Genomic DNA, 15,777 nt, shown 5'->3' with positions numbered 1-15,777 from the left:
ATTATATCGTGAAATCGAGCTAACTAAAGCAAACTGCTTTTAAGTAAAGAGAATGTGAGAATTTGGATAAAGGCTTACTAACAGTTGGTACATTATGCAGTCATTTCTAAGGCAAAAATAACGTGTGCTCATTTCTTTGTCCATGGTGGTCCTAGCTCCACAATTATAGTTTTCTTCGTCGGTAAGTTTTGTATTTTCTTTTAAGAGCGGAAATCATGCTTAGATCGTCCTCTTGGATTGAGTTACGATTTTATAACTCCAACTCGAGAGCTGACGATTTCATCCAAACCACCTAAGTTGATTACAGGAAATGAGTTTTGCCACTTAATATACCGAGTTTCAGTAACACCTGCATGCATGTAACTTATTACCCATCGGTCACGTTCTATCATAATTCACGTTTGTATAATATACTTTTCTTTACACTTTTACCTTGGCACAGAAAAAACAAACAATACCTTAAAGCATAGCAGCATGGCATAATTAAATGGCTTTATTTTGTGCTTGTTCTCTTTACAGATTGTTAGTATAGTTTTCAGATAAAATGTCGTCTTTCAAGTTACTACGATCATTGAGCAAGAAGGTCTGGAGTGGTAGAGGTACACCTGAGGAGCACGGCATTAAAGGAGACGCGCATGAGCCTAAGGATGTTCAGGCTGTCAATCTGATGCGCGAGGCGCTCTTTCAAAAAGGAGAGCTACCAGAAGACCTCAATGATTTCCACACACTTTTACGGTACTACTGCTTCTTTCTTGGTGTCCTTAATTTCGCATATGTCAACTAGTTTATCTCGTAAAGTCATGAGTACTGGTACAGTGGTACTGATAATCTAGGTTTAGTACTTGTTACCATTAAAACGGCCCCAGTGTTTTTCCTGTTTTCAAATGATGTGATTTTCTGAACAATCAAGCTGAAAAACTTCGATGACAGATTTTTGCGTATGAGAGGCTATGACGTCCTGAAAGCCAAGGATTCGTTCTTGAAGTGCTTGAAATGGAGAGAAGAGTTCGGAGTTTACAAACTGGCCAAGGTGGAGTAAGACTCTGTTCAAATTACTTCAGTGTATGATGTCGAGAGTCGACCCAAAACAAACTTCTAGATAAGTATCTCAGTTATAGCTAGTAAATTGCAGGAATTTGAATTCGAGGAGTACGGAGAAGTCCAGAGAAGCTATCCCCATGGATTTCACGGTGTTGATAAATGCGGTAGACCAGTGTACATAGAGCGAATAGGAGCATTAGATCTCGAAACCCTTTTGCAGAAAACTACTCTTGACAGACTAGTGAAGCATCATGTATGTCAACAAGAGAAGACGTCTCATCTTAGGTTCCCGGCTTGTACAATCACTGCTAACAAGAAAATCGCTTCAATCACCGCGATAATAGATGTTACAGGGGTGGTAAGTACTCCGTATCATGTTATTTCCTGCAACATAAGTTCAAATTTTACATAAGCTGAACTCGCCCCTGGAAGCGATTGTGCTAACATGATGTTTACCAGGGGACATCAAGCTTTTCCAAGCCTGCAAGATATCTTTTCACGGAATTTCATAAAATCGACAGCAATTACTACCCTGAGGTATAACTTACCAGTTACCTGTCTTCCTTTGAAGATCTCACAGTCGGGTTTCGCAACGTAAATGTTACATACCTGAAATAATGATATTATTTATGCAGACCTTGAGTTGTTTGTTCATTGTCAATGCTGGTTCTGGCTTTCGAATCCTCTGGAAACTAATCAAGACCTTCATTGATGCGCGCACATCAGCAAAGATACAGGTAAGCTATTTCCTAATGAACTTCTGCAATTGTTTAAAGGCGACTCGATTCCTACTAGTCCTTAGTCTGAACTCTGAAATATCTTCTCGTATCAAGGTACTAGGGAACGACTTCAAAAGTAAACTTGTTGAAGCCATTGATCCAAGGTATTGCCATCGATTTTGAACAAACATACATAACTACTGTGTACAATACACGTGGGATGGACGACTTCTCAGAGTTGAGAGATAGAAAGCGGAATAACCAGATGGTCTGTTTGTGCAGTAATCTGCCAGATTTCCTTGGGGGAGAATGCAAATGTCCGGATCACGGTGGATGTATGTTCAGTGATAAAGGACCTTGGAACGATCCGAGTATCTTAGAGTTGCTTCAGGTGAGAGTTGTATTGATCAGACATCATATTCCATTGTTACTTGATCATTACTGCAACTTACAGTACTGTAATTTATTTCTTACCAGACTGTTGAGGCGAAAGACGAGGACAAACACACAACGGTGGAAGATGTTTGGGTAAGACCCTTGTTAGCTGTTAATTTGCCTAAAGAGAGTTAAAAAGGAGCAATTGACACCGATGATACCCGAAATCATAAATATCATAGTTGACATATGTCTAGAGAGAACCAAACTAGCACATCCAATTGGATCGGTCACGCCAATTTATTTCCGGTGCACTTGTCATTCGGAAAAAAACGTCTCCGTGAACGTAATTCTCATCAAATCCATTTTCCCTTATTACATGGGAAAAAGCCTTTCAGGTAATGCTCAAAAAATCAACAGATCTATCGTCTCAAAACATAAATCACGTCCAAAAACCAATCATCCTCATCTGCAATTCTGCATTTCGCAAACATATGAACTCCAAACGAGATCATAACCTAATAGTTGAAATAGTTGAAAGTAGACACAGGGCCGATAAGCGGAACCGAGTAAGCCGTAAGTTCGAGTTCCTCCTCCCTTTAGAATTGCGCCTCAATTCGCACACTACAAAAATGTGGTATTTCATTCTCCACCATCAAGATCAACAGAACGAGACTCCTCTTGTTGTCTCTAATGTTTACTTAGGGAATTCAAATTTAATGCAGTTCAGCGCACAAAGCACGCCAGATAACAGGAATGAGCAAACCAGCAAGGAAAGAGCAAACATAACATTGTCGCAAAAATTTGATCGACTACAAGTTACAGCAGCAATAACAGAACAGGTTTACTACCCTTTAACCTGCCATTCATATTACTAATAAAAACACATTCAGTGATCCAAACACTATTTCTACAGAAAATTCGCGCTGTGGAAGCTGCAGTAGAAGAGACCAAGCAGGTAGAATGTATGCAAACTCAAATAGATATATCATCAGGTTGAGTAAACTTCTCACGAGTCGGATATTACACTTGCAGGTATTGCAAAAACTTTCACGGCAAATAAATGATATCATCAATCACAACAAAGATTGAGACGTGGTGTTGAATGAAGAAAAATACAGTCAAAGCATTTGCAATATCGTCCTATATTGTTAAACAGCAAAAAAAAAAAAATGGTAATTTCGCCCACGATAGCTTGCTCTCCCTGTGACAAAAGACAGGTCACCTTTCCTCGAGGGCAAATAAAGAAGCGGCCAAAAATTAAGCTGAACGCTTCTAATAGTCTAGGAGAGCTCTCGTATTGTGGGTGTTAAACTGTATACTGTTCTCCAAAACGAAAGCGTAAACGGAGAACAAAACAAGATTTTTACATTAGTCCCCGCTGTGGAGTGTGTATACACTAAAAGACTTCTTTATGGACAATGCAAGCCAAAGCCGTGACTGGAGACAATTGCTAAAGAGAAATATAAGGTCACTACAACAGCAAAGAATCAATTGCCCGCAAAACATTGGTGGTCTCACAGAAAACCCTGATAAGTCCAACAGTATTCGGTATTAGTCTATTTCAATTAACTACAAACACAACAACACGGCCTACTAGACATTTTCCCCTATTTAAATTCATTTGAATAGCCACAGGGTACTACTATTATGTGTTCTCCAATAACAGATGCAAATAAGACAGCCAGCGTAACAATAATAAGACAAAGGATTACTTGAATTTTAACTCGCACATCATGCCTTCTTCAAGACATAGCCCAGAATTATCCCAATCAAGCCGACTAGTATCACGAGCATGAACGAAACACCCCCTTGTCCTTTGCTAGCCTCTCGCCTCAAAAGCTCCTGCGAAACACAGATGTCACAGAAATTGTAAGATGGCAAAGAATCAGAATCACTAGCTCACAAAGTACTAGCAGCAAAGACATTAGTCCGCCTTTAACTAGCTATCAATGTACAATCAGAAAATGAAACTAAAGAAAACGGCATCTTTCACCAAAAGCGGAACAGTAACGTGTGTGTACCCCTTTTAAGTATTATAACCCAGTGAATTCTCCTCTCTTTACATGAATGTTTCTTCTCATCTTTTAGTGGATTTCTATATGAGAGTTTTATGACCAAGCATGTTGAAAATCAACATTCCTACGCTCCTCATATGATATTGAGATTGGTGCCAGATTTTCATCTACAAGCAGTCTAGTCAATAAAATTCCTCCTCTTCAAACCAACCGTGGATCTATATACCCCATCGCAAAAAAATGTTATGAAGAAGCAACAGTGCAACGGAGGACATACGGAACGTCCTACAATAGTATTGGTGATCGTTTGCTTTTTCGCTAAAAACAATACACAGATTATGTAACAAATGCAGATAGAGACAGAACCAGAGATTTGGATAATAAACCAGACGTAAAGTAATGTAGAATCACGACAAGTAAACACATTGTGTAATATCATGGATTCATGGGTTGACAAGCTAGCCAAAACCAACATCAAATGTAATTGAAGGCAAAAAACATAGGTACTCACCAGCTCCTGTCTCAACTTATTGTTTTGCTGGATAGCATTATTTTTCTCCTCTGTCAGCTTCGCAATGAGAGCTTTTGCCTGGAAATGTTGGCAAAGATTTGAACAAACTTAACAAACACAGGTAGCAATATAACCTCTCACAAGTAACGCTAATAAACATAGAAGACATTATCTCCACAAATTATTTCAGCTAACAGTGTATATATACACTGCAAATGCAAGAATGCAAACAAGTGCGTCACGATCTTAAACAGAAGCAAAAATGTTGGAATCCGCCTGGTCAGTGGTCACCCCACTGCTCATAACTTGACCACATGAAAGATCTTTCTGTGAAGCTGGAAAAGGCTTGATATCTAAGACTAATTACAAGTATCACGTGAAAACAGATCTTTCTGAGACTACTAAAGCATGCAAAATCTTGGGCAATGAGTTGCCTTAAATTCCCTCCTACCACACGTCTGCGCATATGTATACCTAATTATTTTCCGTGGGAACAGCTTAAGGAGGTAACAAGTCATGAAATAGGAGATAAATCTTTCCATCCCCATGTACATGAAATTACGAAATCCCCTTCATAAGGAAAAAAAAAAAAACGTAAAACTAAAGATACCAAATGCCTTAAACTCCCAACCGTACAAGATATTTAGACCATATATCATTTTATATGAGGCATTGCATAAACTATCAAGTGATTCTTAATTGACCAAGTTACCAAATGCCCTAAAATAGCAACTTAGTCAATACCATCCAAATATCAATCCACTGTTTATGAAGATAACAGCTCTACATGGAGGGTGAAGTCCCACATATTGTTTAAAACTCATTTCCAAGCAACGGCCCTAAACAGTAACCGGAGTCGTGTCAACACTTTCGAAGAGAAGACTCTTGTAGAACAATAGCTACAATGTATCTTAAAGTCCATATTAGACTAGATCCACTACAATTTATTAGTGAGTCGTCTGATACGCGCAAGTGCTAAATAATGGGATACAAGTAAAATGCACAAATAGGTCGCTTTTTAGGAACTATTAGAAGATGTGCTTGGAAATAGTAGCTATATAAAATGGCATGATTATCGTATCAAATGATCAACATGAACAGATATGTAAAACCATCAAGACTAACCACTATTTAGTTATCTGAAACTATGATACTTATGATACCTGAGGTACATCATCCTAACATTAACAATCATGAAGGTCTTTTTGCACCTTCATTTTTTTTCATTTGCCCTCGAAATGAAAAGACAGGCAAAAAGGGAGGACACAAAATAAACAGTCGTTGGGACATCCCAATCAGGCGATCAGTTACATTTTTGCTACTTGTTAATGTTAAAGTCTTAAAGAGTTTGCTTAACGTGCTACTCAGTCTGATGCTTAGCATAATTCTGGTTCAAGTTTGAAGTAGATTACTGATAAACTAATTTTCATTGCCTATTCATGTAGACGACAAACTTCCACTACCTACTCATCAAAGGGCCAATTCAAACGCCTAATATGAAAAAGAACAACTACATAAAAACTCCTCCAGAGAAAATGCCACTTCCTTCATAACAGACACCCTTTCCATATGGCATTTCTACAAGATAGATGCTTGATCTAATCATCTAGGCTTGACCTAATCAGTAATCACTTAAACACATGCTACTTGATTGTAACCAATTCATGAACAGAAGTAATGTATAGCACATGAACAAAAATGGGCAAGAAAAGGAATGAATTATACCTCAGAAGAGCTATCGTGAGAATCGCCAAATCCTCTTGTTCCCTGCAATTAAAATTAAGCAATCCATCATACCCATCAATGACAATTGAGAAATCCAGAACTACACAAATGAAACATGAAAACACTCACAGTGGCAGATTCGGAACCACTCAAATGTCCATTGTCTGAAACAGAGCCCCTTGGAGAACTAACTTCTTCCTCACCCTCTGGAACAGGTGAGGGCGGTTGAGGTGGAGAAACATAAACAACTTTTAATTTGCACTCCTCAACCACGTGTCCTGCCTCCTTACTGAACTGAACTCACAAAATGAAACCAATGAGCCTCAATTATCCAATAGAACATTCACCACTCTCAAGTTAAACCATAAATATCAAGACTCACAGTTTACAAGACAAACCAAAACGCTGTTGATGCAACGCAAACTTTAAAGGTCAACAAATAACGCACCATTTCCAAAGCTTGGTTTTGATTTGGGATGTCACAATTCAAGTATAACCTTAATAACAGCTACTACATGAACAACAATTACCCTTTTCTAGCGATTACCATTTTAGTATGTCATAATTCAGTATAAAAAGCCTACAACATAATACACAAACATGATTACCATTTCAGGGGTGATATCTTTAGCTGCCACTCCTTGCGGCGCGATAACACTCTGCAGAAGGAATTTATCCTTGCATTGCATATCAGCAGGGACCTCCTTTTGCGCTTGCATTGTTACTGGCATCATAAACACACGAATTTCAAATCTCCAAATCATCAACAAGTAATAAGGGAGTTTTGTCTAAAACCGTCTTAAGCTCACAAGATAGTCACTATAGCTCTCATTTAATAAGCTAAATAATATGAACAGAGGTCGTCCTAAGCTTAACACATTCTTAAATAAGATTTGTAAGAAAAATAATGATCACACTGCAGAATTAAACAAATTAAAAAGACTTAGATGCATGAATCACACATAATGGCACGCACCTGTAATGTCGCATGTTGATCGAGGCAAAACAACACCGGTATTCGGACGAACACAATATTTCTTCGGATTCGTAGTTTTGACCTAATCTCCCAAATCAAACCGAACAAAAATCAAATCAAATGCAAATTCCGCAATCAAACAGCATATATTAGAAGAAAAATAAAAAAAATCAAGCTAAATTAGACGAAATTTGTACCTAGACCTAATTTCCCAATTTAAACCGAACAAAAATCAAATCAAACACAAATTCCGCTATCAAACAGCATACATTTCAACGAAAAATGATAAAATCAAGCTAAATTACATGAAACCTATGTCTAGACCTAATTTCCCAAGTTAAACCGAACAAAAATCAAATCAAACACAAATTCCGCAATCAAACAGCATACATTTCAACAAAAACTAAGAAATCAAGCAAAATTACACAAAATTTGTAAGTTGAATGCGACAACACATCAAAACTGATAAAATTAATAAAATCAAGCTAAATTATACGAAAACTGTACCTTGAATGCGACATAATTGTCAGTTTTGTTCGATAATTGAAGCGAACATGAGATCTGCTTCTTTAACTCCACTAAAATCAATCAAACAAACACAAAAATGATCAAAATTCAGCAAAACATTCAAATCAAACAAAAATTAATGAAAAAATAATAAGAATAAATATGAGAGAGATGAATATACATGCGAATTGGAGTTCAAGAGGTTCGATGCTGAGAAGCTCGCCCGTGCTCATTTCGAAGCAATGATAATGGCGTCGATTTTAATTTTTTAATTTAATTTTTTAGAGAGAGATCTGGAGAAATTAATGAAAATATCAAGAAAAACAAAAAAGAGAGTTTTTATTTAGTTTTTGATTTTGGTAATTTAATGGACGGAGAAATCGAGAGATTAAAGTATGCGTGTTTAATTTTGAATTTTGGTGGTAGTTTGATTTTGATGTGGTATGCGTATGGCCGTATGGAGGGGAAGAGGACTTTTGTGGGGAGTCAATGGGTGATTAGCTTTATCGAACGCAAAAGTCCGGCATCGAATTCCTAACCATTTTAAAGATGAAAGTCATAATTATTTACATCAGCTAACTTTGATTAATTTTGCGTATAGGTAAGATATGAATTTAGGTGAATTTCGTAGAACCACGATTGCTATGAGAGCATATAGAGCATCCTCTTCTGTGGGGCATAATCCAGCGAACGCTTTTAAAGGCGGCCTTCTCGAGGTTTAGGTTGTGTTCCAGGGTAATTTTATTCGTTTCTTTACTTTAATTTTAGGAGGTCATACCCATACTTTCATTCAATGAAGTTCATCGCCGCCCTCCCGAGTGGACGAGAAAGAAATGCTTTCTCAAAGACTTTCTTCGTTCCTCGTTGTTAACGTTTGTGTGTTTCATGTAGGTGTCTACAAAACTATTATTAAAATTATATGTAATGACCCATACGATAACTAATGGTTACACTAGGGAGCATTATTATATACATGAGACGATTAGCTTGGATGTGGATTGCTTGTTCGAGTTTGGGTGTGTGCTAGACGGTCCTCATTTAGTAGCTAGCTAAGTTACTAAGTATATCATAAACAAATTTTATTATAAATTTCACTAGTAATAAAATATATAATTACTCATATTATATTATATATATTTATTCCTCATAATTTTGTACTATTACTTTTATATTGAATATCTTTATTGCGGGATTTACTACGATACTAATCGCATGCAATCTTTCCACCTTACACTAAAAGTCTCCAAGCTATTACACTGTTCATATAAACAGTGCGAAACGACACACAATATGCCGTTTAACCTCTTTGAATTTGCCGGGCCTACTCTTCCCTTGGTTGTCCAATTTGGGCCTTAATGCCCTGCCTTGTTAGGAGTGATACAATTGGGCCTTAATAAAAGCACATTGGCCTTTCTTATATTATTTGTTAAGACCTGCACAACAAACAATTATTCTACACTCTTCTACCCTATCATTACACCACGTGACTTCTCCTACAAACTGACAGCGTAATATGCCTTTTACAAACTGACAAGATTAGCCTAATCAACCGCTTACTTCCATCCCTTTTCTGGAAATTATGGCGTGATACATCTCCTACTGCACTGCAAATTATTTGCCGTAATTCACACACAAGCCTAACAACTTATCAATCAAACAGCTTTCAAAATAGAAAACAATTGTTTGGCTAAAGTTCTTGCTGCTGATAAGGACCCTTGACCTTAATAATGAATCAATTAAGTTTTCTAAAAGACCATCTTCAGCTAGATTAGTGTCTGCGTTGTTGTTTCTGAAAGTTTATGTGGAGAATATATGTGGCCATATTAGAGCAAAATGTTTGGCGTACTTCCAAAACCTGATCATTTACTCTTGCATAATAAGATGGATGATGGTATATAGCTGCAAAACAAAAGCCATGAATTTTCAAAGATGAGCGAGAGTCTTAGCTGCTAATAAGGTCTGTGTTTAGTACTTCAAATTATAGGGTTCGGGTTTAGTACTTTAAATTCCATGTGTACGTTCAGAATTTCGGATTATGTTTTAAAACCAATTCGAAGTGGTTATTATGGCCAGCGTTTTAATCGTATATAGTTCTGGCTAATAGCACAAATTTGTTGTGGACTACGTCGTAATCCTATATCGTTCTGGCTAATAGCACCAGAAAAATGCAAGGAAATCTTGTGAGGTTCATTCGTGGCTCAGTTCGCTTGGAATTTACGGTTGGAATGATGTACGTAATAGGCAGCATTTTTGGAATTACGGTGGTATTACTTAAACAGCTTGTGAAAGGGTAGTGTGCAAAGACATGGTTTTCTTTTAAGGGAAAAAAAAGTAAGGGAGTGAAGTGGGGTGATGTGAGTTGAGGTAAGGTAACGGTTTGGAGAATTTAGATGAACAGTTAACTCAAGATTTGCTGTACTTTGCACAGTAGACAGTCCTATAGTTTGGTGTGGTTAGGATTCTTGCCTTTTGTGTAAAGGTGGAATAGACTACAATTTCACATATATATATATATAGAGACACACTCTTGCCTATTCTACCTAAGCAGCAGTTTGGAGGCTCCAAAAATTGCAAGGGTGAGCTACCTTGCCTCATCTATTTAGTTATTAGCTTTGTTTTGCTGCAATGATCTTCCTAATCGTGTTCAACTCTTATCTGTAGTTTGACATTACCATGTTCTTGAGTTGCTTACAAATCTCTTCAGTTTGAAATTACCATGCTCTTGTCTTTTTGAAAAAAAATGTTACAATGGCGCTGTTGTTTACATTTGCTATAGATGTTTCAATTACTGGTCTTTGCTATGCTCATGTTTTCTTTTGGATGGTCGTTTCTATTTACTAGAGAACTGTTGTTTTGTTGCTGTGGATTTACTTATCATGTTGTTATCTTCTTTTAAGTGTGAAATTGCCATATTGCTGTTTTTATCTTCTTTTAAGTGTGAAATGGCCATATTGCTGTTTTCTTGTAAGCTTTGTTGTATACATTTGAAGATAGATCCTTGCTATGTTCTTTTCTTTTAAGTCTTAACACTATTATGTGGCAATGTATAAGTACTGACAACAGTAGTAGTACACAATAGGATTGTCAGCAGGGTTTTTTGTGTGGGTATGGTTGTACAGCAGGTCAGGTAGTTCAGCACTAAGCAAGCTTAGTGCTCTGCTGTTATTTATCAGCTTAGGATAGGAACATTCGTCTCTTTGGGGTTTAAAGGCAAACCCAAAATTATGTTTGCATGTAGTTTGGGCAAAGAGGTGGCCAGGTTATGAATATTTTTTGGAGGTGAGGTATTTGTGAGGGAACCACTTGTTCAATTTACTTGTGAAAACTTGATTTGGGGAGAGGTCGTGGGTGTCTGTGTCTAGAGGAGGCTTAGGAAATCAGCCTAAAGGAGATATGGCATTGTCATAGTTGCTGAAGAGGTCTTTGTGTGGAGCTATGTTGGGCCTTGAAAATGAAAGGGTCTCTCAGTCGGGGAGCTTATTACTTCTGCTCCGGGTGCACACACTCCTGATTTTGGGTATGTGTTTAGGCAGGTCGGCCTGGTTATCTGGGATTTCACAACACCTTCATTGCTTCGCTTTCAGGTTTAATTTAGGATGGGTAACCGACAACAGTCTTTCAAGATCTCAAGCCGCTCCCTTCTGTCTAATATTGCCAAGGAGGTTGGGTGGGTGGAGCCTATGTACAACCATTCAGAATCGATTAAGAATGTTGCTTTTGTGCTTCTTATGAGGCGCGATGGTCCTGAATCCTATACTTTTCAAGGCACCATAGGAAACTCATTGGCCGCTTCTGAAGAGGAGGCTGCTGAGAAAGCGGTTGAGTATTTGGTCCGGACTAAAAAGGTGATTGTAGATGATGTTAACCTGGAGAGATTTATGTGGAACAAGGCTTGCTCAAAATTCTACCGGAAGAAGAAGGAAGCCCTCGAATTTGTGGAAAGGATCGTGGCTGGTGCGTGCTCAAGCAGAGCTCCAGTAAGCTGCAGGCCTAAGTCAGTAAGCATAGACTTTTGGGGGATCTGGCTTCAGATTGTTGCAGCTTATGAAATAAGCGTTGCTGAGGTGGAGGATATGGTGGTGGATGATGGCACTCATGTTTCTACTTTAGTGCTTAGTTGGCCCAAAAACCGTGCTAGGGTGAGTTATTTTCTTGGTGAAAATTCTTCGGGCCTAAGATCTGCCCGGAACAGCTTGGCTAAGAAAGTCATTAGGTATGTGCAGACCGTGTATGAGTTCCACGTGCGAGATGCAAACTTTTCTAGGATGATTTGTGCAGAGATAAAATGCAGCATGTATCGTGACAGATATTTGGCGGTCAAGGATGAGCTTGCTAAGGAATTATGGCAATAATCTGCTTGGCGAATGAACCAGTTTTAATTGAGCAACACCTTAATTGCCCCCCAGAAAAAACACGGATGTTAAACAATGTTAATTTACAAACTAGCTTAAAATGTGAATGTCGGTGCATATGCACGTACAAAATCTTTTTTTAGTACTACGAACACCACCATTGCTAACTGGAGTACGGCTACCAAAAATATCCACGGCCAACACCTTCAGTTGCCGCTGGACAGCCGGCCAAGTGATGCAACCTTTACACAGCTGGCGGTTTCTATGCCAAATGTTTATGTACCAGGTATGCTTTTTCATTCATTAACAACCACCCATGGAATTCAATGCAAAATCTTTAGTCTTGCCCCTAACACACTGTATGTTGTCAACCATTTCCTATCGACCACAAAATAATACCTCGTTCACACATTATTGTTCTATTTAACAGAGTTTTCTCTTCATACCTTTCTTCCTTCTTCTTTACATTCCTTACTAAATTTACAATCTTTTTGAGAAATTCTTTCTGGAGACTAACTACTTTATGAGAGCATGTGCTGCTTCTTAAATAGTGACACTGTGCACACATGTCAACAAGCCTCAACATAATTACATGTATGCACTCCCTTACTTGTGAGACCCCCCTGTAAGAGGCCAATAACATTTTTTTTAATCTCAGCATATTACTTCAGACTGTAAGCATCTAGCCATTAGCTCAAGCATCCATTAATGAACTTTCAGCAACCACTGGGCTGTTCATCAAATTCTCAGGTGAGTGCACACTTTACATACCATTTCATTATTTAGTATCCGTAATATATTTTTAGCATTATGGAACAATTCTAAGGGTAGTACACACTTAAATTACTTATGCTTATAAATCCAAACATTACAATAACCATCACTAGACTATAGCAAGAAGAGTACGTGCATTCTCTGTGATACTGCCCCTAAGAGGGTATATATGTTAATTAGAAAGAACTTTACTGAAAATTTATAATCAGGAAACCATAACTTAAATTACCTATGCTATAAACGCTTTCTATACTTTGCTGCAGCACATCTTCTCAAGCTATGCACATATCTATTCCTTTTCTCCCTCTATTGAAGAAGATCACGGACTGTTTGCACCTACATCAACCAATATACAAGGTTTCGGATGGGTCCCAGAACAACGCGTATGTGTTAATACAGACCCATTTAGGAACGGTTCTCTGTACATACGAGGGTGGAACTGCCAATAGTTTTCAGGATTCTTGTGAGAACGCTGCCTTCAAGGCTGCACGCGACATGAGTCAGAAATATGGTGTGCTTGTTGAAGATTTCACCTATGAGAAAAACTTGGCCTTAGAACGTTGTACCCGTCTGTACAGGCTTAAGCGCAACAAATTGGAACAAGCCGTAAAAGGAGAGCTACAAGACGTTGTAGGAGCAGTTTCGCCGTCAAGTCCCGGAGGTGTAAAGCGTGTCCTGCTAGACTATATGTCTGTCCTACGCAAGATCATTGAAACCATCCCAATCCAATGCTCGGCCCTATCCACTGCAGAAAATTTTCCGGGTAACTACACATCCTGGATTACCATTACACCCTCAAATGTAAATGCGGCTGCAGAAATACTAATTGGGCCCTGCTGCCCAACACTTGCATTTGCCAAGGACTGCTTAGCTAAGAAGGCTATTACATTTTTAGTCAATGCTTACAATCTTGAAATTATAGATGCAAATTATAAGTCTCCTGACTCAGATTTTACAAAAATCGTGTATGAGCTGGAACAAGGAAGCTACTTATCAGTGAAAGCAATGGTGTTTGGGTTACAGGAGGAGGCAAGTACTTCTGGCCTACTTGTAGAGGACGACATACTATCCTAGAAGCCAACACTTACACATACGACCTCCTCCAATTACAAGGCCTAACCAAAGCTGAGGATAAGGGTGTTTGTTTACGCGGCCAAAAACCCAGTATTTTACGGTGTTGTACACAGAATTGAACTACAAGCATGTTCATCGCCGTCTAATTTTTTTTTTCCTTTTCGCACTGTGATGTAATCTGATGTTTTAATAAGCTTACAGACTCTCAAAATGTTATTGTTAGTCAAAACCTAAGCTCAGAAAATTGAGAATCATTGTTGTTACTAATGCTATTTATGTTGATGAAATACATTTTTGAGAGTGACTCTTCATGGTTACCTGCAAGTGCTATTTATGAAATAAATTGTTGTTACTAATGCTATTTATGTTGATGGAATACATTTTTGAAATAAACGAAGTTTAGCGTGTGCAAGTGCGCTTCAAATTTGTGAGGGTTGCTTGTGGTGAAATGTGAGGGATTTGGTGAGAGGAATGAGTACTTTACTGCAAAAAGGCAAACACACAGGTTACTTCTTTTTCCCTTTGGTTATTCAGACATGAAAATCCAGCAGTTACTTCCTTTTCCCTTTGGTTATTCAGGCATAAAAATCCAGCAGTCCAAGATGTGATTGAACTACTGCCTTACTTCTTTAACATATAACTACAAGACATGACTCCCTATTTAGATACTTACACACATCTTGTAGCTACTGATTCCTCTAACTGATAATAGTTATGGGACAATCACTTTTTCATTTTTTTGGGCAGAAGAAGTATACACCATACATTACATTAACTCTCATATAACAATTACTTCACTGTGTCCTATTCAATAACTTCTCAGATCACCACCCAGATTTCAGCAGGTACACTCTTGCTATTTTCAAGTTAATCGTGCTAATAACATGCTGTACTAATCTCTGTATCTAGCTCCTATACATCACTTTGCTTCAATATTCAGTTTTGGAATTCATTTTGGGAACTTAGCTTGTCTGTTTACAGCTTATACCCAAAAATGACCAACAATGATATTAGTCACCATTTTCCGAGTTGATTACAAAAGACTGCTATGTCATACTCCCTCTATCTACATCAACTTTATAAACCTAATTTATATTATTTAATCTAACTTTAGGTCCTGCCATTGGTGCTTTGTGATTAATTTTGGCTTTGCATGTATTCAGTTAAATTTCATCTTGGCTGGCAGTTAGGATTTTTTGTTCAAACAACATTGTGTAAATGATTAAATGTTGTTGTTTTCATGTTCAACTCTTTTTTTAGTACTTTGAATAGCTGATGTTCCCTTCTTGTGTAACTGATAAAATGTTGTGCTCAAGCCCTCTTTCTCGTGAGTTTGTGGAGTTTACAGACTTTCAACATGTAGCCTTTTTGTTATTCTATTTCTAATTCTAACAAATATTGTTCTACTACTGTATAGGAAATGGCTTCAAGACCCACCCAAGTTAGTATTTCCTTCAAAGCATTGCTAACAACAATTACCCATTGGCTAGAAATACCACATTTAGAATACCGAGTATTAGATGAAAAAACAAACGAAGCTTCAGTTCTTGTGAAAACGAACGGCACCGATGTTGATGTTGAGAGTACATTGGTGGCCTTGACCCACAACACTGGAAGGCTCCTTGGAAATGGCAGCACAAGCAGCTATCCATAACCTTATGCAAGAGTATGACATATACGTCAAAGACGTAACAGCTTTGAGAAG

At 37.9% G+C, this 15,777-nt stretch overlaps 2 protein-coding genes across 2 annotated transcripts; one reads left to right on the top strand and one right to left on the bottom strand.

Annotated features, from left to right (window-relative positions):
* Positions 1–241: 241 nt before the first annotated feature.
* Positions 242–3,943, top strand: LOC141592134 (phosphatidylinositol/phosphatidylcholine transfer protein SFH11-like). Its single transcript, XM_074412718.1, has 12 exons — positions 242–359; positions 520–735; positions 931–1,030; positions 1,133–1,399; positions 1,501–1,578; positions 1,677–1,778; positions 1,875–1,924; positions 2,043–2,151; positions 2,238–2,288; positions 2,861–2,977; positions 3,052–3,093; positions 3,171–3,943. Exons 2-12 carry the CDS (start codon positions 545–547, stop codon positions 3,225–3,227), a joined length of 1,164 nt encoding a protein of 387 aa, XP_074268819.1. The 5' UTR covers positions 242–359; positions 520–544; the 3' UTR covers positions 3,228–3,943.
* On the bottom strand, positions 3,602–8,353 carry LOC141592139 (vesicle-associated protein 1-1-like). The gene is made up of 8 exons (XM_074412726.1): positions 8,054–8,353; positions 7,873–7,943; positions 7,366–7,447; positions 6,998–7,113; positions 6,519–6,683; positions 6,390–6,431; positions 4,665–4,742; positions 3,602–3,980 (listed from the first exon to the last, which is right to left on the bottom strand). Exons 1-8 carry the CDS (start codon positions 8,103–8,105, stop codon positions 3,870–3,872), a joined length of 717 nt encoding a protein of 238 aa, XP_074268827.1. The 5' UTR covers positions 8,106–8,353; the 3' UTR covers positions 3,602–3,869.
* Positions 8,354–15,777: the final 7,424 nt, after the last annotated feature.

The sequence above is a fragment of the Silene latifolia genome, chromosome 1, assembly GCF_048544455.1.
Source record: "Silene latifolia isolate original U9 population chromosome 1, ASM4854445v1, whole genome shotgun sequence".
In the NCBI taxonomy this organism is placed as follows: Eukaryota; Viridiplantae; Streptophyta; class Magnoliopsida; order Caryophyllales; family Caryophyllaceae; genus Silene; species Silene latifolia.
Note: the sequence above shows the minus strand (reverse complement) of the source record. Positions and strands in the feature narration are given on the sequence as shown.

Coding starts and splice junctions, on each gene's coding strand:
- LOC141592134 (XM_074412718.1), top strand. CDS start 545: ATGTCGTCTTTCAAGTTACTACGATCATTGAGCAAGAAGGTCTGGAGT. Junction 1,579..1,676: donor ACAGCAATTACTACCCTGAG/GTATAACTTACC, acceptor TTATTTATGCAG/ACCTTGAGTTGTTTGTTCAT. Junction 1,925..2,042: donor GTTGAAGCCATTGATCCAAG/GTATTGCCATCG, acceptor CTGTTTGTGCAG/TAATCTGCCAGATTTCCTTG.
- LOC141592139 (XM_074412726.1), bottom strand. CDS start 8,105: ATGAGCACGGGCGAGCTTCTCAGCATCGAACCTCTTGAACTCCAATTC. Junction 6,432..6,518: donor GTGGTTCCGAATCTGCCACT/GTGAGTGTTTTC, acceptor TTTTAATTGCAG/GGAACAAGAGGATTTGGCGA. Junction 4,743..6,389: donor CTCACGATAGCTCTTCTGAG/GTATAATTCATT, acceptor CAACATTTCCAG/GCAAAAGCTCTCATTGCGAA.